Here is a 26,807-nt window from a genome sequence, read left to right as displayed (position 1 = left end):
TGTTTTCATGGCCTTCCTTAGGACAAGAGACAAGTGGGCCCTGTAGTGGGGGGTGGTGTGTGTGGGGAGGAGCTGGCTTGCTTCTGAAACTGAGCCTTCTCAGCCCAAGCCCTCTCTGTCAGTCACCTGTTCCCCTTGCAGCACTCCTCCAGTGCATTGTGCAAAACAGCCCCGCAGCACCTGGCAGAAACCAGGAGGGCTTCTGGGGGGATGCCAGGGAATGGCTCCTTCCCAGGGGAAACACTCTGGGTGGATCCTGGCTGCCTGGGCAGCACCCCTGGAATCCAGCAGTGCATCTCCAGGGATGTGCTGGGGACACTGTTGAGCCTGGATCCCTGAGAACAGCACCAGGACACTGAGCTGTGGGGTCACTGTGCTGAGTGGGAGAGACACTGTGGACACATCACTGCAGTGCTTGGCTTTGGTTGTAAATAATGTTTGGGCATTACCTCATCAGAGCCCACAGGGAACAAGGTTTCATTGGCACCTGTTTGCTCTCAGTCCCTGGAGTAGAAATGGCACGAAAAGAGCAATTGGAAAAGGGACAAGTGATAGGAACAACAGTGACAACAGCTCAGTGTTATTCTCATTGTCAGAACCCCTGTGGAGGGTTTCAGTGCTCTGGGGCCTCCTGCTCCCCCTGTGCCCCACTCTGGGCCCCTCTTGTGTCCCCATTGCTGTGTCCCTGTAATGAGCCTGTGCCAGCTGAGCCCAGCTCAGTCCTGTTGGCCCTACACATCTTTGTGGCTCCTGCCACGGTGTCCCATGTCCGGCTCACCCCACCCACAATGCTGTCCTGGGGCTCTGATCCTCTCTCCTCCCTGTGCCACACCCGTGGGTGTTCCCTGTCCCTGGCCGCTGGCACAGGCTGGGCTGGGGATGGGTGGGGTGCCCATGGAGGTGCCCGTGTTGGTGCCCTTGTTCTGGCTGAGCCCTGGCTGCTGCTGCTGCTGAGCAAACCTCACAGTGAAGTCGTGACAGGGCCCTGGTCCCACGTCCCAGCTTGGAAGGTGTCACTAACAGCTCTGGGCTGCACCTCCACTACAGCCAGAACACAGGAATTTTCTGTACATAAATATTTAAATACCTGTATCTTTTTTGTATGACAGATTTATACAGTGTGTGCCATTATCTGCTGTGAAAAGTCTACAGCACCTATAAATTATTCTCCTTTAATCACTTGCCATGAGATTGTTTTCTTATCTCTGTTGTGTTACGAAGTTTTGCAAAGTTGCATATTTTTAAGTGTTTGCATTGAATTCCACAGCCTTCACTGGGAATTTTGTGCATAAGACAAATGGCAGGTCAGGTCCTGATGTTTCTTCTGTTGCCAATTCTCTATTACTCCAGAGCTTGCCAAAAAAAGTCTAAGAGTAATAAAATAATAGCAAAAATACCAGTAATATGGACTTGACCCTGGACTGAAATCCTGCTGCCTTGGGAGGGTATTTTTAAAAATTATTTCAGTGCAGATATATGTAAATATATCTTTGTATTTTATGTTAATACATTCCCGTAATTTTCTTGCATGACAATTTTACCACATCGCAGTGTATTTCAGTTATGACAAGGTTGTGTTTTTGCAGATACTGTCGGAAGCCATTGCACATGTGGAGTAATAAATGTGTATTTTTAACACTGCCAAGGATTTGGTGTCATTTCCAGGGTATTGATGCAGGAAAGCACAGAAGCATCCAAACACTGGAGTTCTGGAAGCAGGGCTGGTGGGACACTGCCAGCTGGCACAGAGCTGGGTGGGGCGGGAGCTGTGGGACCACCAGCTCAGAAGCAGGCACTGGAAGGGGAGCAGCCAGCCCTGGGTGTTCCCGTGTGCCCCTCTCAGTGCCAGCCAGGGTCTGTGCTCCGTGGAGAGCTGTACCTGCTCACCCTGGGGCTGTGGGCACTGTCCATGCTGGCCGGGGGTCTCGGTGAGGATGAGAGCCCCAGGCACGGGCACTGGCCTGGGACAGCTGTGCCCACTCCAGCCCTGCTGCCACCCGTGCTGGGGCACCAGGGTGGGCCAGAGGGGCAGGGCACGGGGCACAGAGGCCATCACAGCCACGGCTCACAGGGGTGTGGTATTTCCCCACAGAGCCCTGGGTTACGTATCTTAACCTCAATAAAAGCACCCCTGGAAGTGTCAGGAGAGCTCTGCTTTTCCTCTTTGATCTCCTCAGTGCAGGAATGATTTATCTTGCTTGTACTGTGCTGCTGGCTGGCTGCAGCGCAGACACAGCTCCCAGAGATGCTGCTCACTTCAAAAGAGCAGTGCAGGCTGAGACAGTCAATGGCTGAGCCTGGACTCGTCCCTTCTGCACCCTCCTGGGTTTCCCCCAGGGACCAAGGGTGCCCACTGAGCTGGGCTGTGCACTGCACGGGGAAAGGTGAGGGTCACAGAGGGAGGGCAGGGGGAGCTGAGGGACTGAAAGAGCCACAGCAGCCAGGAGAGCTCAGTGCCTGCCAGCCCTGTGCCATCACCACTGTGCCTAAACCCTAAACCATGGCAACTGGAATTTGACACAGACAAACCACCCTCACCAACCTGCTTTGTCTTCTTACCTGCTGCAATTGATCCTGCTGCTGATCAAGGTGCTGGATGTGAGGGAAATCACAGAACCACAGAATTCCAGAGTGGTCTGCGTGAGAAGGGACATTAAACCTTGTTCCACCCTGCCGTGGCAGGGACACCTTCCCCTGCCCCAGGTGCTCCCAGCCCCCGTGTCCAGCCTGGCCTCGGGCACTGCCAGGGATCCAGGGATCCACCCTGTGCCAGGGCCTGACCCTGCCCTGTGGCAGTGGGAAGCCATGCAAAATAAACATAAAGAAAAAAGACACAGTGAGCATGGAAAGCCAGGGATAAGCACGGAGATAGTTCAGTGCCTGCGTGCCAGTTCATTTGCTCCCTGAGGAGCACTGCAGGGAACTGGGGTCCATCCCTGAGGAGCACTGCAGGGAACTGGGGTCCATCCCTGAGGAGCTTTGCTGTCCTGGGGGAACTGGGGTCTATCCCTGAGGGGCTCTGCTGTCCTGATGGAACTGGGGTCCATCCCTGAGCTCTGCTGTCCTGATGGAACTGGGGTCCATCCCTGAGGGGCTCTGCTGTCCTGGGGGAATTGGGGGTCCATCCCTGAGGAGCTCTGCTGTCCTGGGGGAACTGGGGTCCATCCCTGAGGAGCTCTGCTGTCCTGATGGAACTGGGGTCCATCCCTGAGGGGCTCTGCTGTCCTGGGGGAATTGGGGTCCATCCCTGAGGAGCTCTGCTGTCCTGGGGGAACTGGGGTCCATCCCTGAGGGGCTCTGCTGTCCTGATGGAACTGGGGTCCATCCCTGAGGAGCTCTGCTGTCCTGGGGGAATTGGGGGTCCATCCCTGAGGAGCTCTGCTGTCCTGGGGGAACTGGGGTCCATCCCTGAGGAGCTCTGCAGGGAACTGGGGTCCATCCCTGAGGAGCTCTGCTGTCCTGAGTGAACTGGGGTCCATCCCTGAGGAGCTCTGCTGTCCTGATGGAACTGGGGTCCATCCCTGAGGAGCTCTGCTGTCCTGGGGGAACTGGGGTCCATCCCTGAGGAGCTCTGCTGTCCTGGGGGAATTGGGGGTCCATCCCTGAGGAGCTCTGCTATCCTGATGGAACTGGGGGTCCATCCCTGAGGAGCTCTGCTGTCCTGATGGAACTGGGGGTCCATCCCTGAGGAGCTCTGCTGTCCTGAGGGAATTGGGGGTCCATCCCTGAGGGGCTCTGCTGTCCTGGGGGAATTGGGGTCCATCCCTGAGGGGCTCTGCTGTCCTGGGGGAACTGGGGTCCATCCCTGAGGAGCTCTGCTGTCCTGAGGGAATTGGGGTCCATCCCTGAGGAGCTCTGCAGGGAATTGGGGTCCATCCCTGAGGGGCTCTGCTGTCCTGAGTGAACTGGGGTCCATCCCTGAGGGGCTCTGCTGTCCTGAGTGAACTGGGGTCCATCCCTGAGGAGCTCTGCTGTCCTGGGGGAACTGGGGTCCATCCCTGAGGAGCTCTGCTGTCCTGGGGGAACTGGGGTCCATCCCTGAGGAGCTCTGCTGTCCTGGGGAATTGGGGGTCCATCCCTGAGGGGCTCTGCTGTCCTGGGGGAACTGGGGTCCATCCCTGAGGAGCTCTGCTGTCCTGGGGGATTGGGGGTCCATCCCTGAGGAGCTCTGCAGGGAACTGGGGTCCATCCCTGAGGAGCTCTGCTGTCCTGATGGAACTGGGGTCCATCCCTGAGGAGCTCTGCTGTCCTGAGTGAACTGGGGTCCCTCCCCACTCCAGCACAAGCTGGGTTCCCGGGGCTCCTCCCCAGCTCTGCAGTGCTGTCAGTGAAGGGCACAGAGCGTCTCGGCGGTGTCCCTGACCCAGAGCCTGCAGGAAAGCTGTCCAAAGGAATTAGGGCCAGACACCGTGTGGGTGCCACGGGGCTGTTTCCTGCCGGCTCAGCCTCTGCTGGCACCGGAGAGCTGCAGAGATGCTGCTGGCTCTGATCCCTGCACTGGGAGGAGCCTGGGGCAGCTGTGCTGGCTCCGACAGCTCCCTGACAGAGGGAATAAATGTAAACCCTCCCTCCCTGGGGGAGGCAGGGCTCGAGCCCTGGGCTGCCACAGAGGGGGACCTAAACTGGCTGATGTGGAGATGGAACAGTGGCTCTGCTGGCACCAACCAGGCCAGCAGTGGGAAAAGGAACATTTGCAGCACAGGGACCTCAGAACTTCCTTTGCCAAGCGTTTACAAGCGTGGGGTGCTGGGGTGTCTCTGTCAGCCCATGGATGTTGGGGCGGTGGGGAGGTCACTGCCATCAGACTGTGACTTCTGTCCCTCCCATGCCTTATGGATTTCCCACTGCTGTAATTTCAGCTCTGTTCAGGATGAAAAGAGACCATAGAATCATAAATAGTTTGGTCTGGAAGGGACCTTAAAGCTCATCTCATTCCACCCCCTGCCATGGCAGGGACACTTTCCACTAGTTGTTAATTGCCTTAGTGCAATTTCAGGGAAAATCAGAAAATCAACAAATGAAATAAATTAAATTAAATTTAAAATTAAATATAAAACATACAAATACATTCCCATGTGCTTAACACAGAAATTACTGCAGCATTAAGCTGTGAAATGTAGGTCATATCAGATAATCAAAAACCCCCAGCAAAAAGTTAAATCCCTCCCTGGTTTATATTTGTGGGTTCATTCCTAATTCATGGATTCATGTATCTGGAGCTGCCATATGTGTGGCTACAGCCCCCACCCACAAGTCAGATCCCTGCTGGTGCCACCAGAACCCCTGCTCCCTTTCTCGTGCCTGGCTCAGACAGAGCTGGAGAGCCAAGGCTGGCAGTGCCAGGGAAATCAGTGTCTCATGGCCATGCCACGGTGTCTCACCAGCACCAGAACCGGCGTGGGCCGGGGGGAGGCCAGCCCCCGCTGCTGGAGCTGGGGGTTCATCTGCAAACCAGGGGCAGGGGGCTGCACGGCCCCGAGCACGGCTGAGGAGAAGGGTGGGACCCTGCCCACACTGCCATCACGAGCCTCTCCCCCTCCAGGGGAGCACAGTGACCTGCAAGCCACAATGGGATGGTCACCCAGAAAAACTCAAAGGAAGAAAACAACAAAATGGACTCGGGTGGATCAACCACTTCCACCATTTCGTGGTTTCCAACCAAGTTTATTCCAAGCAAGGAGCAGACAGGAATGGAAGGAAAGCCATTCCTGGAGGTACACGCATGGCTCTGCAGCCAGAGGTTCACTCTGTGTACACACCCTTAAATATAATACCTGGGCTAGAATAATCTTTTTAAAAAAGTGTGTTGCATGCACCTGGCCTCCAAACAAGCCCTGGTATTGGGTATTGGACTCACAGTCAGTTCTTGAAAAACCGTATAAATGGTCTTTAAAAAACAAGGCTGACAGAAGGACAGCAGCCCCGGCGTGGCCTGGAGGGCCAGCACCACTCTGCCCCAGGACACGGGGCTGCACTCGGCCCTGAGCTGGGACCTCCGAGGGACACACGGGCTGGGGGTGGCTCTGGGAGCACGGCCAGGGCGGAGGGCTCTGACTGGAAACCACGGCAGTGCTCGTCACCTGGAAGTCCTGTGATGAGAGCGGGCAGTGGGTGCTGCTGGAGAGGAGCGTGATCCAGCCTGGCTGTGCCCCCATGCCCACGCAGCCGCGCAGCCCTCGGCCGGGCGGTGCCGCATGCACGGGAGGGAAGGGCTTTCCTAGCAGCTAGCGGAGGAACACGCACAGAGAACCCAGCTGGGAGCGCTACCTCGGGGATCACTCTACTTTCTACCTAGGAGGGGAGGGCTGGCACAGCTGGCGAGCTCGGGAGCGGCCCCCCGGCCCCGGCCCGGCGGGAGGCGGCGGGGCCGGCGCGGGGACGGCGTCAGGACAGCGAGGTGATGTTGGAGCGCCCGCCCGGCGGGGCCATGATCTTCTGCGCCGTGCGCCGGGCAATGTGGTCATCAGCCTGTGACCCTGGGGAGAGCAGAGAGAGGGGCAGTCCCACTGCTTAAATGCCACAACCAGAAAACACTTCCCCAGGAAATACTAATAATTTCATTATATGCCATTTTGGAGACTCTACGAGCATGGCACAGTTTGGAATGGCTATATTTGCCTGAATTTTTCCTTTCTGGAAGATTTATAAGTGGCTTTCCTAGAAATAAATTCTGTATATAATAAACTGTGGGGACCGGTAACATTTATCAAACAATATGGGACCCACATGATCCGACAAGCTAACAAACCATTATGGAAGTGGTTTTAGGGCAGAGCATTGGCTTTGCAAGCTCCCGACAGCTGCTGGGCAGCTTTCTGCAAACAAATGATGCTGAATCACTGCCTGCTCTGGCTCCTGGGAACAGAGCCCCCACCAGGCTTTGTGCCTGGACATCCATACCGTAGAGCATTCTAGAGCTTTCTGGGACAAAGGAAAGCTCTAGAACGGACACAGCGGAGGTTTCTATGGCTGAGCCCGGGGCAGTCCCCCCGCCCAGCCCTCGCGCGGCCCCACCTACCGGACAGGCTGAAGCCGGACTGGTGCAGGTTGCGCACGGGCGCTGCCGCGGCTTTGCCGGCGCAGGGCGCGAGGCGCGGGGCCGCGCCGGGCGCCACGGCCTTGGCGCTGGCCGGCACCTCGTGCACCGGCCCGTCGTACATCCCCCGGGGCACGCCGTGCACCTCGGCCAGCTGCGGGGAGCACAGGGTCAGCCACAGGCCCGGGCAGCGGCCTCCAGCTGTGCCAGGGGAGACTCGGGCTGGGTACGGGACACTTCCCCATGGAAAGGGCTGCCCAGCCCTGGCACAGCTGCCCGGGGCAGGGCTGGAGTCCCCGTCCCTGGAGGGATTTCTAAATCATGTGGATGTGGCACCTGGGACATGGGGCAGTGGTGGCCTGGGCAGCGCTGGGAGAATGATTGGAATTGATGGTCTTAAAAGGACTTTCAACCTGGCCTTGGACACCTCCAGGGATGGGGCATCTGCACCTTCTCTGGGTCCCATTCCCACCCTGCAGGGAGCTGGGACATCCCCATTCTGCCCTCCAGGCACCCCAGACACCCTGAGGCACACCAGAGTTGGGGCTCCTGCCTCTGCAGTTAATGTGGGTTACTGACTCCTGCTCTGCCTTTGGGTAGGATGCAGAATTACAGTGCCTGCAATAGCACGGGGAAAAGGGAAGGAGGACAGAGCTGCTAAGAAGCTCTTTACATATCTGCATGTCTTTGTGTCTCTTTAAACAGCTGTGCCAGCACACAGGAGGATTTATCTTACTGTATTCCAGTACCTATGGGATGTACATCCCGTACCCGCCAAGGGCTGCAGAGCAGACACTGGGAATACAGCAACAGAAACTTCTCCAGCACAGGTAAGAGAGGAATTCCTCCCTCTACATCTATACAAAGTAATATTTTTGCTCTGTAACACTGTCATAGGCTTGTAAAACTGTCATTATTAGCTCCATTACTAAGAATTCTTGACTGAGGTGCCAGGCAGTTACATGACAACACACAGAAAGAAATAGCATTGATAATATTCCTGCTGCTGTTGCAGGTTTGCCATCACAGCGGCTCCAATACACTACAGCTGAGAGATTGTGATCAAAATATGGGATTATGGCAAATAAAACTCTCCTTACCCTGTTTCTTGCCTTTATCCTTTTATAAACGAAATCAGGAAACGTCTTCCTAGGGATGAAGCGACCTGAGCCCTGGACGACACACAGATTTCCATCTTCAAGGACAACTCTTCCCTGACTTATGACCAAGGCTGGGACCCCGTGGCACTCAGTGCCTTCAAATATGTTGTACTCCACGTTCTGGAAGAAGCAAACCCTGACATTCAGTGCCTGCAGGATTTAAGAGGAGGCCAACAATGCCTCCCATTTTTGTACACGGCTCCTCGTACACCATCAGTCAGAACTAACTAACCCCCCATATTTCAAATAACAAGATTCCAATGGGAATCAAACTGGAATAGAGAAAATAAACCTTAAAACCAATCATATTAAACTACAACAATAGTTTAATACTTTTATTAAAATATATTTATAGTATTATATTATTTATATATTCTTTATGGAATATTTAAATTTTGTATTGTATTAAGATTAATACCACTATATATTAAAATACAGCAATAGTTTAATACATATTAAACTAATACACATTGCAGTTCAGCTTAATACTTCAGTTCAGCACCTACATTTTTCTAGTCCACAGCAAATACACTGGCCTTAAGATTTCCTTACCAGATGCCAGTTGTCTTGGAGTGGTCACTCAGTACCAATCCCACCCTTTAAAGGATATTTTCCTACTATTTTTAAAAGCAAATGCAAGGTCCTTCATCAGTTTACCCACACAGACAACTGAATGCTCTGATCTAGCTAAGGACATGCACTGCTTTCCAGATCTCTTCTGACTGTAAAACCAGCCCCAGGAAATGATTTAAAATGTGTTTTACCGAGTGGTGGGTCTTTGCTGAGATGATTTTCGTAGCCTTGGGGTCCCAGAGCACCAGGTCTGCGTCGGCGCCCATGGCCACGCGCCCCTTCCTGGGGTAGCAGTTGAAGATCTTGGCAGCGTTGGTGCTGGTCACAGCTACAAAATCGTTCTCATCCATCTTCCCAGGGACCTGGGGACAGGAGACATCCCAGGTGACATGGGCTGGGGGCACGTCCCTCCCCATGGCTGTCCCCTGGGGAGAGCTGCTGCCCCAGCCCTGTGCCCATGTAGGTGAGGGTCTGCTCTGCCACAGAGCAGTGGTTACAGGGGAGGGGAGGATGAGCCTTGCCCCTGTGGGATTGAGGATACGAGAGGTTTTATTTTCCTTGGACTCCAAAGGCTGAAGTTTGTGAAAAACAAGACCTTCACTGGTTGGCTCCAGCTCCTCACAGGCACCTCAGGATCACTGAAGAGGGCTGAGGACAGCCCAGTGAAGAAAGACTGGACCTGAACCTGACCAGTGCTATTTCTTTACCACCTTCACTCGTCATCTTAAGAAAGTTCTACTGCTCTTTGAACAAAGCACATCTAAGGGAGGTTTCAGGGTGGCTTGGCTCCCAAGCTCCTGCAGTCTGCACAGGGACATGTGCTCTGTGGGATGCAGGATAGAGGCCCCCAGGGATGCTGCCAGCAGGGACACGTGCTCTGGGGTGCAGGGACACAGACTGATCCACCCTCGGATCACAGCCCTGCTGCCAGGCAGACAGAGGTGACATGGAGCCTGCTGGGCCTGGGCTGACCTGGCAGCTGGAAGCATGGCCACAGCCACGTCCCACGGGAGAGACACCCTCTCCCCACCCACCCCCCAGGCCTCTGTGAGTACCAGGGGACAGGAACACCTCATCACCCTTGGGAGAAAGTGCTGCAGAGACTCCCTGGTGACTGAGCAGGAGCAGAGGGTGGTCCCTACACGGCAGCCTTTGAAGACACCGTGCAGGCATTTGTGTGTCTCAGTCTGTGTTAGCAGCTCTCTGAAGCTGCAGCAGTGTCTAGACAGTGTCACTGCTCCGGCTCGTCTGCAGTAACGAGGCTGTGACAGCCTGGAGGCCAGGCACAGCTCACGTGTGCTCCCTCCCGTGCAGCTCCACTGCAGCACCTACCACGCACTTCTCCCAGACTATGGCCATCCTCTCCTCGATGCCGTTGGTGCCCTCGGGGATCAGGGTGAAGTTGTCCTTGCCCACGGCCTTCTGCGCAGTGCTGAAGGTGCAGTGGGCACTGCCCGTGACCTGCAGGTCCCCGCTGGGGAAAGGACAGGGCAGGGGTCAGGGAGGGGGGCACTGATGGCACCCTGGGCTGGCAAAGCCCCCCTTGCTGGGCAGACCATGGGGGCTCCAGAGGCTCGTGGGCTTGGGCCCCACAGCGATGTGGGTGCTGCAAACGGCAGCGGGTGGGCGTGGGCAGGATGCAGACCGGGCAGGGCAGGTGTGCCCAGGTGTGCCCAGGTGTGCCACGGGACCCACCTGGACAGCAGAGTGCTGAGGTGGTCGGGCGTGCTGGGGTCGGGGCTGATGGGCGGGGACGTGACGAAGGCGGCGGCTTTGGCCCAGTTCTTGCTCCAGTAGTGGGAGCCATCCGTGCCCAGGCTGGCCGTGATGGGCTCCCCGTACACCACGGTGCCTGCAGAGCAAGGTGCTGTCAGGGCAGCGTGGGCAGACACGGCGCTGCCACAACCACACACAGCAGTGCTGCTCCCTCAGCACTGCCAGCACTTCAGAGCCTCCTAATCCCTTACATTATCTCAGGTGACTGGGAGACGCTGTCAAAGCAAGTTCTGGATCTGTCTGTCCCCTCCTTTCACCAGGCACACATTCCTAGGAGCTGTCATGCCTTCCTTTAAACCAAACCTGTCTCTGTCTGGCAGCCACCAGGCGGGGGAAGCAGTGACTGTGCTCCCCCTTCCACCCTGCTCCCCACAGGATTCATCCCAGCCCTTCCCACTCCACCCCAGCCACAATTTGGAGCTTGCTCCACGTCTGTTTTTCATTCAGTTCACACCAAACGATCACAAGTGGATTATTCCCCGTTTCTCAGCTGTGTCTGCCTAGATGGAAGTGTCACAGCTTCCAACACATCCAATCCTCCCAGCTCCAAGCAATTAGCTCTGGCACAGCCTACCATGGAAACCAGCAGGAGCCTCAGCGCCCTCAGAGTGTGGGTGAGCTCAGGAGATAAGGACTCCTCAGACCTCACAGTCACAATGAGACTCCTGGCTGGATTCAGGGGTTCAGTGATGGCCTGGGCAGGCCAGTGTTACCTTTCCTCTTGGCCTGAGCCAGGACATCTGCAGCCCCCCTGCTCATGACCTTGGTGACGTAGAGGGGGCAGTTGGCCTGCCTGGCGATGGTGATGGCACGGAACACAGCCTCTGCCTCCACCTGTGGGCACAAGAACACGACACGGGTGTCCCACGACGCAGGTGTCCCGGGACACGGGGGTCCCAGCCCCTCTGCAGGGCGGGCCTGGCGCTGGAGCGAGGGCTGGTGGCGTTACCTCCTCGGGGCGGCTGAGGACGTGCCCCTCCGGGCCCGTAATCCCCAGCTCCAGCAGCCTCTTCTGCTCCTGGGGGGCGAGGAGGAAGGAGAGAGCAGTCAGTGATGGGCACAGCCCGCTGGAGCACCATGGGACACAGCACAGCCTGTCCAGAGCCACCCGAGGGCGGGTGGGACATGGGACACTCCCCAGGGCCACCTCCCAGAGACCTGTGCTGTGCTGCAGAAATGCTCCAGCATGGGAGCTGCTGTGCCCTAGCAGCACCTCTGGACCCTCCCACCCCTCAAACCCACGGTTCTGGAGGAGGGGACACACCCAGGCTACCCCAGCCACAGCAAAGGGAGTGGGATCCCAGCACCTGAGCCTGCTGGAGCTGCTCAGGAGCCCCTGGAGGAGGCAGGGATGGGCACAGGGATGTGAGACTGTCATTGGGGTGCAGCCAGTGCCACCTCTCCTGAAGGTTCCTGTCCCTTTGCACCTCACCATGTGGCACAGAGGAAAGGGAACCCGCAGTGACAGATGCTGAGATGAGCTCTGGGATGTCCCAGGTCACTCACATGGTGCCTGAATGCAGATGTCCAGCTCACACCTCACCCTGTCCCTCTGCTGCTCTGTATTATGTAACCTCCCAGGCAGCTGGCACTAAGGCAAGGATGTAATCCAACTCCACGGAGCAGATCCCACAGGATCTTTCAAAGGACCCTGCTCTTAGAGCGTGCCTATTTGTCTGTATTCCTGTCACAGATCTCCTCCGAGTTTGTCCCCAGGGCTCAAGTGTCACCACGCTGGCAGCTGACAGAAACACTGCTGCAGCTATGAGCTGCCTGGCTCCACAGCCAGCTGAGGAACAGGTTTCCAGATAAAACCCCAGGAGGTGGGAATTAGCCTTCATCCTGTTTGTTCAAATAAACCCATTTGAAGGATTGGATCTGGCTTTCAGTTCAGCCTTCCTCCCACACCAGGCTGGGTGCTGGCTGACCGTGAGCCTGAGGAACTGCCAGTCTAACTCCACCTTGTGTCCCTGACTGAGGCTGGAGCCAAGACTGTCTTTTCTACAGGTAAAAAGGAAAAATAAGGCCCCTGAGTAGAGGCTGTGACACCAAGGAATTCCCCAGTGCTGATGGTGGAGTTAAGTGCTGCCAATGTCACAGACATTACTGCAAAAGCCTCAAACCTCCTGATTTTTTCAAGTAATCCAAACTCCTAAACAAAACAGATAACGGGATAAAGCACCACTTAAGGCAGTCAGTCGTCCCTTAGGAAGGCACAAAGTGCTTTTTAGGAACCCAAGCACCCACATGTGAAGATCCATGAGGACACTGATGATTCCACAGGACACCCTGATGCTCCTGCACATTCCTCTGCCTGCACCCGCTGCTACACAGGGTCCCGTTCCCTCCAAGGCTTTGGGGCTCCATCTCCCGGGGCAGGGTTCTGCTCCCCAGGGCAGCTCAGCCCGGGGTCCCAGGGCACACCCCACGGTACCTCCTCGATGATGTCTCCGTTCTCCGCGTGCACTTGGGCGATGGCCCCCAGGTCCCGGAGGGTGCAGAAGATCTCGTACATCTGCCGAGACACAGCGGGTGCAGGTCAGCCCTGCCACCTCCCACCTGCTCAGAGTGAGGCCTGGCTCTCCCTGCCTTCTGGGCTCCTACCTGGCCATCAGTGCACTGCAGCTTGTCCTTGTACGCCATGAACACCAGGAAGGAGTTCACACCTTGAAAAAAGAAAATGACACGTGTGGTTTTGTCCCTTTGTCACTGCCCTGGTGTGGGCTGGGCAGGGGTGGTTGGACCAGGGGGCTGTGCTGGAGAGGGTTACACTGGAAGCAAAGCAAAGCCAAGGGCTGAGGTGGGAAATGTCCCCACTGACCCCAAAGCTCAGGAGTTGTGAAATATAATAAACCCCTACTTTATGGTGCACTTGAACCCTAAAAATGAAACCCCTTGTGATCCGTGTTTGGGGTTAGGCACCCTCTGTGACTGGCTCTGAATGCACACAGGCTGATTTCCCTCCAGTGGTGGCTTCAGTCTATGGCTTATTCTCAAATTTGGACAGGGGATGGAGGGAGGACACAGGGAATGGCTCCCACTGCCAGAGGGCAGGGATGGATGGGATATTGGGAATTGTTCCCTGGCAGGGTGGGCAGGCCCTGGCACAGGGTGCCCAGAGCAGCTGGGGCTGCCCCTGGATCCCTGGCAGTGCCCAAGGCCAGGCTGGACACTGGGGCTGGGAGCACCTGGGACAGGGGAAGGTGTCCCTGCCATGGCAGGGAATGGGACAGGGTCCTTTCCAATGCAAACCATTCCATGATTCTGTGAATTGCTGCTGTATTTTGTATGGATAGAGGCAATGAGCAATACCAAACCATGATCAAATTACAGCTGTATTTCATATGTGCTCCAAGGAACAGCTCCATTACTTCAGCCACTCTGCATTTTAATAGGAAATTCACTGCGAATTTCTATGGTAATTGGCCAATTAAACCCTTGCTTGCAAGACTACAAATTACACTGAAGACATTTAGCTCTGCATTAGCATATCTGAAGGAAAGTGTAGTTGCAAACACGGCAATAGGTATTAATGAATGCATGAATCCCTGCCTCGTGGTCTACTTTCCTGCTTTCCAGAGAGCCATGTGCCACAGATACCTGGGGATGCACAGGAGTTACAGGCACAACGGAACCACTATGGAATGCTTACAGCTGAGTTTCCTTCTCTACGCCCTGTCCCAGAGGTTTTCTTTAAATGTTTTTTCTGTACATCTGGCAGCCCGCATCAGGGGGGCCAACCCTACTCCTTCAGCTTCCAAAATCCCCTTCCATGACCAGGCTGCCGACTGCCCAAAGGTGAGGGCACAGACCCAGATGTTATGGCAGGAACCTGATGCCCGTGTCCCCGTCCACAGCTCTCCCCTGGCCGGCCAAGGACGGGGAGGTGCCAGCTCCACGGGCAGGAGCGCGGCCGCCCGCGCCTGTCCCTGCAGCGCCGGGTGCCAGGGACAGCAGGGCTGCCACGGCCACCCCTGGACCCTGCAGCGACCCCCCCTGCAGGGACCCACGGGGTCCCTCTGCCCTTACCCTTGTCCTTGACCAGGGCCTCCAGCTCCTCCCTGAGGCTCTCGTGCCAGCGCGGGATGTCCATGCTCAGGCCGTAGTCGCAGCAGGCCTGGCCGTCGGCGCGGCTGCGCCACTGCTCGTAGGCGGCCAGGAGGCTGCTGCCCGCATCCGGGCACACGTGGTCAACTGCGGGGACACGGGAGTCAGGGACAGCGACACGCCGGGCACCGTGCCCCAGACACAGCTGCTGCGGGGACACGGGAGTCAGGGACAGGGACACGCCGGGCACCGTGCCCCAGACACAGCTGCTGCGGGGACACGCGGGTCAGGGACAGGGACAGCGACACGCCGGGCACCGTGCCCCGGACACAGCTGCTGCGGGGACACATGGGTCAGGGACAGGGACAGGGACAGACCAGGCACCACGCCCCAGACACAGCTGCTGCGGGGACACGCGGGTCAGGGACAGGGACAGGGACACGCCAGACACCGTGCCCCGGACACAGCTGCTGCGGGGACACATGGGTCAGGGACAGGGACAGGGACAGACCAGGCACCACGCCCCAGACACAGCTGCTGCTGGGACACGCGGGTCAGGGACAGGGACAGGGACAGACCGGGCACCGTGCCCCAGACACAGCTGCTGCAGGGACACGCGGGTCAGGGTCAGGGACAGACCGGGCACCACGCCCCGGACACAGCTGCTGCGGGGACACGCGGGTCAGGGACAGGGACAGGGACACACCGGGCACCACGCCCCAGACACAGCTGCTGCTGCTGCTGCTGCTGCGGGGACACGCGGGTCAGGGACAGGGACAGGACATGCCGGGCATTGTGCCCCGGACACAGCTGTTGCTGTGGGGACATGCGGGTCAGGGTCAGGGACAGGGACAGGGACAGACTGAGCATTGTGCCCCAGACACAGCTGCTGCTGCTGCTGCTGCTGCGGGGACACGCAGGTCAGGGACAGGGACAGGGACAGGGACAGACCGGGCACCACGCCCCGGACACAGCTGCTGCGGGGACACGCGGGTCAGGGTCAGGGACAGGGACACACCGGGCACCGTGCCCCAGACACAGCTGCTGCGGGGACATGCGGGTCAGGGACAGGGACAGGGACACGCCGGGCACCACGCCCCGGACACAGCTGCTGCTGCGGGGACACGCGGGTCAGGGACAGGGACAGGACATGCCGGGCATTGTGCCCCGGTCACAGCTGCTGCAGGGACACGCGGGTCAGGGACAGGGACACACCAGGCACCACGCCCTGGACACAGCTGCTGCAGGGACACGCGGGTCAGGGACAGGGACACACCGGGCACTGTGCCCCAGACACAGCTGCTGCAGGGACACGCGGGTCAGGGACAGGGACAGGACATGCCGGGCATTGTGCCCCGGTCACAGCTGCTGCTGCGGGACGGACATGGCAGTGCCAGCTCACTCACAGTGCTGCCGAGGGACAGGGGGCACGGAGCCCCCAGACTAAGTGACACGTGTGCAACAAGCAAACCCCAGTGACAGCTTTGTCCTGTTTCTCAGCCAGCACCGCACCGTGAGTGCTGGTGAGGATTCTGCTCTGGGGCAGTGTCCTTGGGCAGCCCCCACTGCCCTCACTTCCCTCAGCTCTGCTCCCATTCCCTGCAGCACTGGCCGTGGGCTTGCTGGGGAGCTGTGCCAGGACTGGTGAGACTGGTCCTGCAGTCACATACTGCAGCGGAACTTGGGAATGGAATAGGAACAGGACAGAGAGCAAAATTATTTTACATTAACACAGAAATGGATCCTGTGCTTAAAGTTGGGAAACTCAAAAATGCCCCACACTTGCAGAGCTGTTAAAAACATATCAAAAGGTGGTTAAAGTGTTCTAAAGTGTTCTTCTGTCTTGCTCTCAGATGAGGTGAGGCAGGAGCAGACAGATATTTTTAATAAATGTGTCTATTTTTCATGTCCATGTGCAGCAAGTGAAGGAGGTTCTGCACAGCACACACCACCTTCAATTAGCTTTGTGGTGTGTGCACCTGTCCAGCAGAAACGGACATTTCAGTGCTGTGAAGGCAAACAAGCACCCCCGCAGTGCCTGCAGGCCCGGTGTGCTCTGCTGCAAGGCAGCAGCCCTTACTGCCTTACTGATCATGGTGGTGCCTCCTGCCAGCGCTGCCCTGGTGCCCTGCAGGAAGCCGTCGGCCGAGCTCAGGCCCATGGCGGGCGCCTGCAGCCGCGTGTGGACGTCGATGCCGCCCGGAATCACCAGCTGCCCGTGGGCATCGATGGTCCTGGTGCCGCCGGGAACGACCAGGTGCTCTCCGATTTGTCTGCAAAGGAAAGCAACATCTCCTCTTAACTGGCAACAGCTTTGAAGCGAGGATGCCAAAACAACCTCTGCTGCTCCTCCCCCGGCTGCCAGTGCTTTGCGAGTCTTTACAGCGGCAGCTACACCAGTGTAGCTCTTTCCTGACACTACTCTAAAATGCTGCCTTTATTTTCCTAAAAGATTTTCAAGAAAAAATGATGGGAAGGAACCTTGTTCAAATCCCAAGGCACTGTATCATTCTAAGAAATTACATTAGCAAATATAAATTTTTAACTTACTTTATTAAGCCATCCTCCACATAAATGTCTGCGTAAAATGACTGATCATCGTTGACAATTTTTCCTCCTTTGATTAGAATGTGGTCACTCTAAAGGGAAAAAAAATCCACAGTTTTTTAAAGATTTTTTTGTTTGGATTCCACTTTACTCATTCCAAGCTTTAAGTAAATCTAGGTTTAGTATTTTCCCTGCAATCACTCAAGTTCAGTGACTATCTAGACTATTCTATATTTGCAAGGGGAACCATATGAAATTGTCATTTAGAGGAGCCCAGCTGTCTGAAGGGTGGCAGGAGCCAGGGGTGCATCGCTGAGCCCTGGGCACCCCCAGCTCCGAGGGCTGAGCCGTGCTCCTGCCTCAGCTCTGGCTACAGGCTTCTCAGTGCATCTCATTAACCTGGTAATTTATTGCCATTCATCCGTTTTCACAGTCTCGGCAGAGGCAGATAAAGCCTCGAGGACTTGCCTCACTTCAAAGCCAGACACTGGCACAGTTTTCAGATTTACAGAATCTTTAACTAGAAAATTTAGGAAGCAGCAGCACTGATATCTATGTGGAGCTGCAGCCTAATTTCAGAGGATTCCTTTCCTGCTCTCTGGTGTTGCTTGAAAAATTATTTCCAGTGCTGAAATGGGCAACACAAAGAGCACGGCCTGGGTACAAAACCAGCCGAGGGACGCCTGAGCACGTGGCAGCACAGTCTGGAGGTGCTGCACCACAAAGAGCCGGGTCCGGAGGCAAAACTGCCTAGAAACATTTTGGGGCTTGTTTAAAAGAGCATCGCTGGCATATAAAAGGAAAACTAAAGAAATGCATGACTTTTTTTTTTTTTGAACAGTCAAGGATTTATTGTCTTTATTGTTTCCCCTCGTCCCATAACATCAATCAAAAGAAGCCTCAGTGTTACTGCCCCATGGGAGAGCCTGACGGCCCCTCCCCTTGTGGGGCCCATCTTCACCCCATGCCCATCCTCACCCTCATCCTCACCCCGTCCCCACCCCGGCGGCAGCGCCCCACTCCCAGGATCCGCTCCCGCAGCCCAGTAACGGGGCCGGTCCCTGGCTCCCGCACCCACCGGGCTCTTCCCGAGGGAGTTCTGCCACGAGCCAGCAAGAGGAGAAGAAACAAAACACAAGGCATCGCAATCGAGGGATTTGTCCCGGCTCCTGCCGGGAAGCGCCGGGAGGAGGGAATCCCCTCCCACGCAGCGCGGCCGGGGCCGGGGGAGCCGCGGGGGGACCCCGGGCTGACGGGGGAGGCAGAGCACGGCTGCGAGATGCTCTCACACTGCCGAGCCCATCCCGCGATGAAAGCGTGCCCGGAGCACATCTCCGGCCCCGGCGGCACAGGGAGCCGGGGGCACGGCGGGGCAGCCCCGCCGCGGAGCCCGCCCGCCTTTGTCCCCCCGGGACGGCCCCGGGACAAAGCGCCGGGACCGCCGGGCTCCGGCCGGGCCGCGCAACAAAGGAGCGGAGCGGGCAGGCTGCGAGGGGCGGACAGGGCAGGGGCTCGGCCCCGCGGCACCGGCCCCGCCGGCAACGGCCCCGCCGGCAACGGCCCCGCCGGGCGCTGACCCCGGCGCGGGCAGGAGCCCGCGGCGCTCCCCGGCTGGCGAGACCGACCGACCGCCCGCCCTGCTCCACCTCCGCCGGCCGGAGCGACTCTCGGCCCGGCTCGCAGCCCCGCGGTCCCGCAGCCCTCGCCCCGCGGGGAGCCCTCACCGTGCCGCGGCTCCCGCTCCTCCTGCCCGGCTGCGACATCGCCGCCGCCTCCGCCGCGTGTGTGCGGGGCTGCGCGCGTGCCCGCGCCCGCCGCCGCGCGCCCCCGCCTGCGTGCGCGCCCCCGCCCTCCCCGCCGCGCGCCCGGCCGCGGACAGAGACGGTCCGGCGGGGCTGAACGGGGCCGAGCGGGGCTGAACGGGGCCGGGGCCGGCGGGGCGCTCTCAGCCGTGCCCCCCGAGGGAAAGGCGGCCGCTCGGCGCCCCCGCAGCGTGCCCCGCTCAAACCCGCGCCGCGGGGATGGGCCCAGCGCCCGCTCCCGGAGCGAGCTCCGCGGGACCGGACGGGACAGGACGGGGCGGAATGGGACAGGCGGCAGAAGGACAGCTGGACGGGTCCCGCTCGCCCTCCCGCGCGGTCTCGGCCAGGCCGGCTCGCCGAGGTGACCCCGGCCCCCGTCCCGGCTCAGTCCCGTTACCTGCCGGCAGCCGTCGGGCAGCGCGGCCGGAGCTCTCGGGGGCAGCGCGGCCGCGGCGGGGCCGGGGTCGGGGCTCGGTCCCGCCTCGGGGCTCGGTCCCGGGTTGGTGTCGCGGCGCTGCCCCCCGACGGGTGTTGCTGTTCCGGAGGCAGCGAGCGAGGCGAAGTTCAGCGTCTTGTTGTCGAAGGCATCCTCCACGCTGCAGAACATCCCGCCGCGCTTCTGCCGCGGCCGCGGGCTGCCCGCGCCCAGCCCCGCAAAGCAGGCGGGCAGAGCCTCCTCCTGCCTCCCCGCCATGGGCCCGGCACCCCTGCGCTCCCCGCCGCCGCTGCGCTCCGCAGCCGCTCGCCCTGCGGAGGAGAGCCCTGCGCCGCGTTAAGAGCCGCCCAAGGACCCCCCGCCCCTCCCGGTGCCCATCCACCCGTGCCCGGCCCCGCGTGCGACCGCGAGGTGACATCTCCAGCGTCTGTGATGGCAGAGACAGCGCGGGGTTGGCTGCCGCGGGGATCGGGTGAACGCCCCCCCTCCGAGCCCTCCCGGGCATCCCCGGTCCCCCAGCCTGGCCGGTGTCACAGCCCAGCTCCCCCATCCCCTCAACCCCAAACCAGTTCATCTAATTTGAAGGTTTAAAACAGATCTTTTTAATTAAAATTGACAATAATTTATGTATTTTACAAAGGAATAGAAAGTCTCTCGATATATATCATAGGAATCACAATACAAAAATAACTGTAAAATTCTCTCCAGCCCCTGTTTTCGGGCTGTCGGTTGCTGTCGCAGCACTGAACCCAGCGTTCTGTATTTTGGATATGATTCTGGAGTAGGATTAGAGGACACGGGTTACGGCACGCCAGCCAGGGGACCAAAAACCTCCATCTTCTCTGTGTTACGTTTTGCATAAGTTTACAACAGTCCCTTTTTATAAACTGTACAGCACATCATACAGGGTTTAATACACATATTCACACGGCGATTTCCTGAGTCGAAGCTAAATCTCTTCCTGTGCACGCTGCCGGCGAGGGGCACAGGGCTGCGAAGGAGCCGGCGTCGGTCCAGGGGCATTTTCTCCGCCCGGTCAGGAATTCTGTCCACAAGCCATGTAAGGCACTCAAGGAATCACTGAAGGCTACAGATACAGAGCAGAGTACAGGAAATAACAGCCACATCCTCCAGCAGCTGGAACAAGCGGTCCGTGCCTGACGCACACACGGTGGCGGGTCTGGGGCGGGGGGCGGCCCGCGGCACCCCCTGCTCCGGCTGCTGTCCCCGCACCGGGCACGGAGGGACTGCGGGAACGCCCCGGGCCGGGGCACTGCCCCACCGCCGTCCCGGGCCTTGGAGACGGTGTTTGTGAGAGATGCACAGGGGCCAGAGTGAGGCGGGGGCAGCCGAGACCCGACACGGCTCAGCCCGGCTCCGGGCCACCAAAAAACTCCTGACCCAGAGCCCAGCCCGGCTCCGGGCCACCAAAAAACTCCTGACACAGAGCCCAGCCCGGCTCCGGGCCACCAAAAACTCCTGACTCAGAGCCCAGCCCGGCTCCGGGCCACCAAAAACTCCTGACCCAGAGCCCAGCCCGGCTCCGGGCCACCAAAAAACTCCTGACCCAGAGCCCAGCCCGGCTCCGGGCCACCAAAAACTCCTGACCCAGAGGCCAGCCCGGCTCCGGGCCACCAAAAACTCCTGACACAGAGCCCAGCTGGGCGCGGGGAGCGAGCGGAACCAGCAGGATCCCTTCCCGGAGAGTGAGGGAGCACATGGATGGCAATCTCCTGTCTGTGCATTCAAACGGAGGACACAGTTCTGAAAACATTCTTTGAGCCGTTTTCTCTTTCCTATGTACAAAACTTCATACATATTTATAGTGACATATAGATAAGCACAATTCCTTATTTACACACAGACCTGTCCTGTACAATTGGCTTTGTACTTAAAACCCCCAGGATCAAGGAAGTGAATGGGAAACAGAACCGGTATTTGAGACACACGGACACACCGGGCAAGAGCACGTCCTGAATGAGGAGCCATGAGGTGGACTCAAGCCACTTCCTAAGGTGCCCTTTGTCACCTCAGCCACCACCTGCAGGGCTTCCAGTGAATAGAGTATTTTAAGACATGAAGTATTTCTGCAGAACTCAAAATGAACTTGTTTTAGGCGTGAAATGCAGAAGCAAAAATGCAGAAGCAAAAATGCAGCTCATCCCAGAATGCCAGCACTGTTGGTATTGGTATCTGGTAGAATCGGAGCTTGTTAAATCAATTCCATGATAGAATCGGATGCTGAGATCAAAATCCACAACCTTGGCCTTAAAACATTGCATCCCTCTGGTTCAAATACCACACTTCTCTGACCAACTCCCTTCCTCCTGTTTCTGCAGCTGAGCTCCCTGTGCTGGGTTTAAACACGGTGGATGTACAAGTGCAGGAAGAGGTTGAAGAATTTCAGTATCCAGGGGTTTTCTTCATAGCTTTATAAACTCCAGCGGCGCAGGTACCTACAGAATAAAATAAACACAAGGTTTAACTACAGCTGTGGTCCTCTCCTCCACATGGGATTTGGAATCCCAAAATCTACAACATTTCCATTCCATAGGTTGTGCTGGGTTGTGTTAAGCAGCTGTCAGTTAAGTCTGAGTTGGAGTAGGCTTAGCCAATTACTGTTTTTTCCCTGAAAAACAAGAGATAACTTATTAAATGTTAAATGTGCTTTTTTCTCCAGGCTGTGCCACACATCCAATAATTCATTTTCCTCGAGCAGTACTCCCCTAACAGCTTTGGGTAGCACTCAGAATATGGTGATGATCGTGATGAATGATGAATTTAAAATCTGCCTCATCTGATAAACTCTGAGAGGACGAGTTAATGACCACGGAGGCAAATTCCACCTCCCCAGGGGAGGAGAGGCGGCACGAAGGAAGGACTTGGTGCCCTTAGGTGGGAGGGGGCTGCTGCAGCTGCCCTGCCCCTTCCCGTGCCCCCTCCTTGGCGCCGTGCCCCTGTTCCCATGTCCCACCCCCCAGGAGAGCAGCGCCCGCCGGACGGGGAACGGCTGGGGGAGGAACACACGAGGGAAGAGAGCAGCCCTGCCAACGGCCGGAGAGGGGAGAATCCCCCGCGCCCCGTCCCTTCTCCAGCCCCTGTTCCCTGTCTCTTCTCCCCAGGCCCCAGCAGCAGCTGAATCTCCTGCCCGGCTCAGCCACCGTGCAGGGAAAGGGTTAACCCTTCCCAGCCCGGCCGGCAGGGCAGACAGTCCCGGGCTGAGCAGGTCCTGCGGGCTCCTCTGTCCCCCCGAGCCTTGAGACAGGGGATGCTGCTCACAGGCGACACCAGCACGTAAGGATTTCAGAAGCCATTCCCGAAAAGACACCGAGCAGTAAACGACGGAAGAGGAAGCGAGGGCGGCTGGCGCGGGCTCTCCAGGGCCGCTGGGCTCTGTTCGCTGCCCGCCCGTCGGGGCCGTCACGGCGCGCTCGGAGCCGAGCGCTGCCCCCGCCGCTGCCCGCGGGCCTCGCCCCCGGCACAGCCAGCCCTCCCTCACCCCCGCCTCCCCCAAACACACGGAATTGCTCCCGAGCTGTAGAACTGGGGCAGCAGCGTGTGAAAAATGGTAACGCACGGAGCGCTGACAGTTGTGCTTCTGAGCGCTCGTGGCTTGTGGAAAACAGCAGCTTTGCTGAAGAGAACAGTGCAGGAAGGCAGTTCCTCAAAGATCACGGATCAAATTTCATGGGAGAAAGGAATCACAAAACCCCAGCCTGGTTTGGGTTGGGAGGGACCCCAAATCCCACCCAGTGCCACCCCTGCCATGGCAGGGACACCTTCCCCTGCCCCAGGTGCTCCCAGCCCCAGTGTCCAGCCTGGCCTTGGGCACTGCCAGGGATCCAGGGGCAGCCCCAGCTGCTCTGGGCACCCTGTGCCAGGGCCTGCCCATCTTCCCAGGGAAGAGTTTCTTCCATATATCTAAGCTAAATTTCCCCTGATTTAGTTTGACCCCATTACTTCTTGTCCTGTCACAACAGTTCCTGAAGAAGAATGATCACCTTCATCAGCACAGCCTCCTGCCAAGGCTGCAATGGAAGATCTATATTTACAGATTCATCTATGGATATATATTTACATGCTTATTTATATATGCATATGTTTATTTATATATATCACACGGGACCATATGGCTGAGGGAGGCACTGACAGCATCCTGGGCTGCTGGGAAAAGCTGGGATGTGTTTGGGGAGTAAGGAAAAGGCACCAGAACCACCAGGCAGCCCTTGGACTGGCCAAGGTAGTGCAGAGTTACCAAGCAGGTGAAGCATTGCTGGAGGTGGCTCTGAGGCAGCTCACTCCTCTCTCCCAAAGAAGAGTCTGCCTGGATGAGCCTGAGGCTCTTCATCACTGCCAAACCTGAATCCAGCCTGGGACACACCCCGGGACCCCACTGCTGCCTGGGAGGTGTCAGTGGGACAGCAAATCCTGGATCCCTCTGGGATCCATGCAATGGGAAGGATCAGAGAGCCCCACACCAGCACCTCGGGGCTGTGGCCCTGGGGGCTGGACCCCATCCTCACCTGGGACCCCACAAGCCCCCCGGAGGTGGGAATGCAGGATCTCTCATCTTCCCACTCATGCCCCACGTGGAGAATAAACAGGTGGAGTTTCACATCCATGTAAAGAACAAAGGGCTGGACTTGGCTTCCTTGCCTTTCCCCCTTCCTCTCCCACTGGATTCACACGAGGGCATTTATGGCTTATTCAACCCCTCCTGTGCACACGAATGCAAATGCAAATAACCCTCTGGGACGTACTGCAGGGCAGAGAGGGGGCCCAGAGAACAGGAAGATGAGAAATCACAAGCAGAATAAAACACAGAGGGGAGTTGTTTAACCATCTAAAAACAGTGGTCATTCAGTTCCAATAGGTTCCACAAAGGGGAACATTTGATGTCAGGGAAGAGGATGGGACAGGTCCCTGGCAAGAAGAGGAAGCTCTTTTTTCTTTTCCCCTTTTTCCTGGTGAGAAAGAGGAAACTGCTGGCTGCAGTGAAGCAGCTAAAAATCAGAGTAATAACAGTCAATGGATTGCACAAATGGACTTACACAAATCTCAGCTGCACCCCCAGCTTTGACAAAGTGCACCTTCTTTGTTAAGATGTTAATTTTTTAACACCTGCCTTTGTGAGCAGGGTGAGTTGGTGAACACACTCAGGCAATTCACTACAGAGTCTCTGCAAAAATTCAGATTCTTGATTGCATTTCAGGCCACAGTCCCATGGTTTTTGTGGCTGGAGGATGGGCTACTAGCCCTGAGAATCTCAGCTATCAGCAGCCCCTCACTGTCCACCTAATTTGTTACCTAATTCCTCATTTTCAATTTAAAATTTAGAGCACTGTTTCACAGGATATCCCAGTGAACAGGCCCATGGTGTATTTTGTCCATGTCTGTACTGACTTGGAAGATTCTGGGCTTTTCCAGCCCAATGTACCAAGGAAGGAGCGTTCCTGACCGTATCCATTTGTGCTGACAAGTGCTGAGCGTACGCTGAGCAGAGGAACTACCCACGAGCATGAAAGCATTTCACCTCATCAACATTCACAGACTGGAATCTGAAACGCTGCTCCCCGGCCCCCTGAAGCCTTCCAGCAGCTCCAGGAGCCTGGGGAGAGGCTGGAGCTGGGCAGGGGATGCTGGGCATCACGGTGCCCGTCAGTGCCCGCCCTGCTCGGCCAGGCAGGGCTGCAGGAGCAGCCAGCACGGCTGATTCCAGCCCTTCTGTTCCCTCCCTGCAGCCTCACGCCCTGAGCCACCCCAGGCAGGGCTGCAGGAGCAGCCAGCACGGCTGATTCCAGCCTTCTGTTCCCTCCCTGCAGCCTCACGCCCTGAGCCACCCCAGGCAGGGCTGCAGGAGCAGCCAGCACGGCTGATTCCAGCCCTTCTGTTCCCTCCCTGCAGCCTCATGCCCTGAGCCACCCCAGGCAGGGCAGGGCTGTGCTCTGGCACTGCCATCCCCTCCTGTGCTGGAAGGGGAACCCAGTGGCTCTGGCCCCACAGTCAGGCTGTGCCCATCCTGCCCCCACGGACACGGGGGGATTCTGGCACAGACCTGCTGCAAACTGCTTCTGCTAGAGCAGAAAACACAGCTGCTCCCTCCAGGCATAATAGCAGGGGTTTAAAAAGCTGTTTCCTTCCATTACAAATCATTTACCTGTGTTAAAATCTTGGTACTGCTCATTCTACACACAGACACAGACACACATATATATGTATATAAATACATGCATAGAAACCCACAGCATTTTCTTTCTACATTGGATTTTCAGTTCAGCAGGGACAGCTCAGGAACAGCTCAGGGACAGCTCAGGGACAGCTCAGGGACAGTTCAGTGGGATCAGCTCAGGGACAGCACAGTGACAGTTCAGGGACAGTTCAGTGGGATCAGCACAGGGACAGCACAGGGACAGCACAGGGACAGCACAGGGACAGCTCAGTGACAGCTCAGTGGGATCAGCTCAGGGACAGTTCAGGGACAGTTCAGTGGGATCAGTTCAGGGACAGCTCAGGGACAGTTCAGTGGGATCAGCTCAGGGACAGCTCAGTAGGATCAGTTCAGGGACAGTTCAGGGACAGTTCAGCAGGGACAGCTCAGTAGGATCAGTTCAGTAGGATCAGTTCAGGGACAGTTCAGCAGGGACAGCTCAGGGACAGCTCAGGGACAGCTCAGGGACAGCTGAGCAGGACGAACAGGCGGAGCTGAGGCAGGAAATGCAGGCTGACCCCGTGCCCCCCCTGCACCTGCTCGGGAAAGGCACCGGGGGACATCGGGGGGACATCGGGGGATGCCAGCCCTGCTGGCCCCCGCAGGAACTGGGGGCTCTGGGTGACAGACCTGCTCCGTGCTGCTGGCACAGCCTGCTCGTTGGGGAACTGAGCTGCAGGAGCCCTGGCAGAGCCTGGCACCCCATCCACTCACAGCCCTTGGAATCCTCCCCGATTTAGCAAAGGGAGGAGCGCGGCTCTAAGTGCCGATGTGAGTATTTCACAATCGCCTTCCAGCGCCGCCAGCCCCTCTGTGAGAGCCGTGCCAATCCTGACGCTGCCCTGGCCAGGCTGGTGCCCCGGGGGTGTTCACAGCATCCTTGTTTACAGCAAGGAGCACAGAGCCCGGGGCACCTCTCCTCTGAAGAGCCATTGGCAGAGCAGCACCTCCTCGGCTGCCTCTGCCGACCTGCACACAGCCTGAGTGACTTGGACACGTCCTCCCTCCCCGGGAGCTTTCTCTGGGATTTCTGCAGCCCTGCAAGTGCAGACACATCACTGGGCCCAGCCCCTCCACGGCAGGGCTATTCACATCAACACCACTTACAAACAGAATGCATTCTTTTAAAAAAGCTCACTTCATGATAGATTTTCCAGCTGAAGAATTCTCCAGGCTCAAGCTGAGTTTGGTAAACTAAAAAAATACTTGTCCTTATTATGTG

At 57.5% G+C, this 26,807-nt stretch overlaps 1 protein-coding gene across 1 annotated transcript; it reads right to left on the bottom strand.

Moving 5' to 3' along the window:
• Window positions 1-5,623: 5,623 nt before the first annotated feature.
• Window positions 5,624-19,635, bottom strand: DPYSL4 (dihydropyrimidinase like 4). The gene is made up of 14 exons (XM_059850792.1): window positions 19,339-19,635; window positions 17,143-17,231; window positions 16,681-16,865; window positions 14,575-14,739; window positions 13,150-13,211; window positions 12,980-13,060; window positions 11,495-11,563; window positions 11,259-11,379; window positions 10,465-10,621; window positions 10,102-10,243; window positions 8,961-9,131; window positions 8,137-8,316; window positions 7,019-7,190; window positions 5,624-6,476 (listed from the first exon to the last, which is right to left on the bottom strand). Exons 1-14 carry the CDS (start codon window positions 19,633-19,635, stop codon window positions 6,385-6,387), a joined length of 1,983 nt encoding a protein of 660 aa, XP_059706775.1. The 3' UTR covers window positions 5,624-6,384.
• Window positions 19,636-26,807: the final 7,172 nt, after the last annotated feature.

Source organism: Haemorhous mexicanus, chromosome 7 (genome assembly GCF_027477595.1).
Source record: "Haemorhous mexicanus isolate bHaeMex1 chromosome 7, bHaeMex1.pri, whole genome shotgun sequence".
NCBI classification, from domain to species: Eukaryota; Metazoa; Chordata; class Aves; order Passeriformes; family Fringillidae; genus Haemorhous; species Haemorhous mexicanus.
The sequence above is the reverse complement of the archived record's forward strand: the minus strand, read 5'-3'. Positions and strand labels throughout refer to the sequence as shown.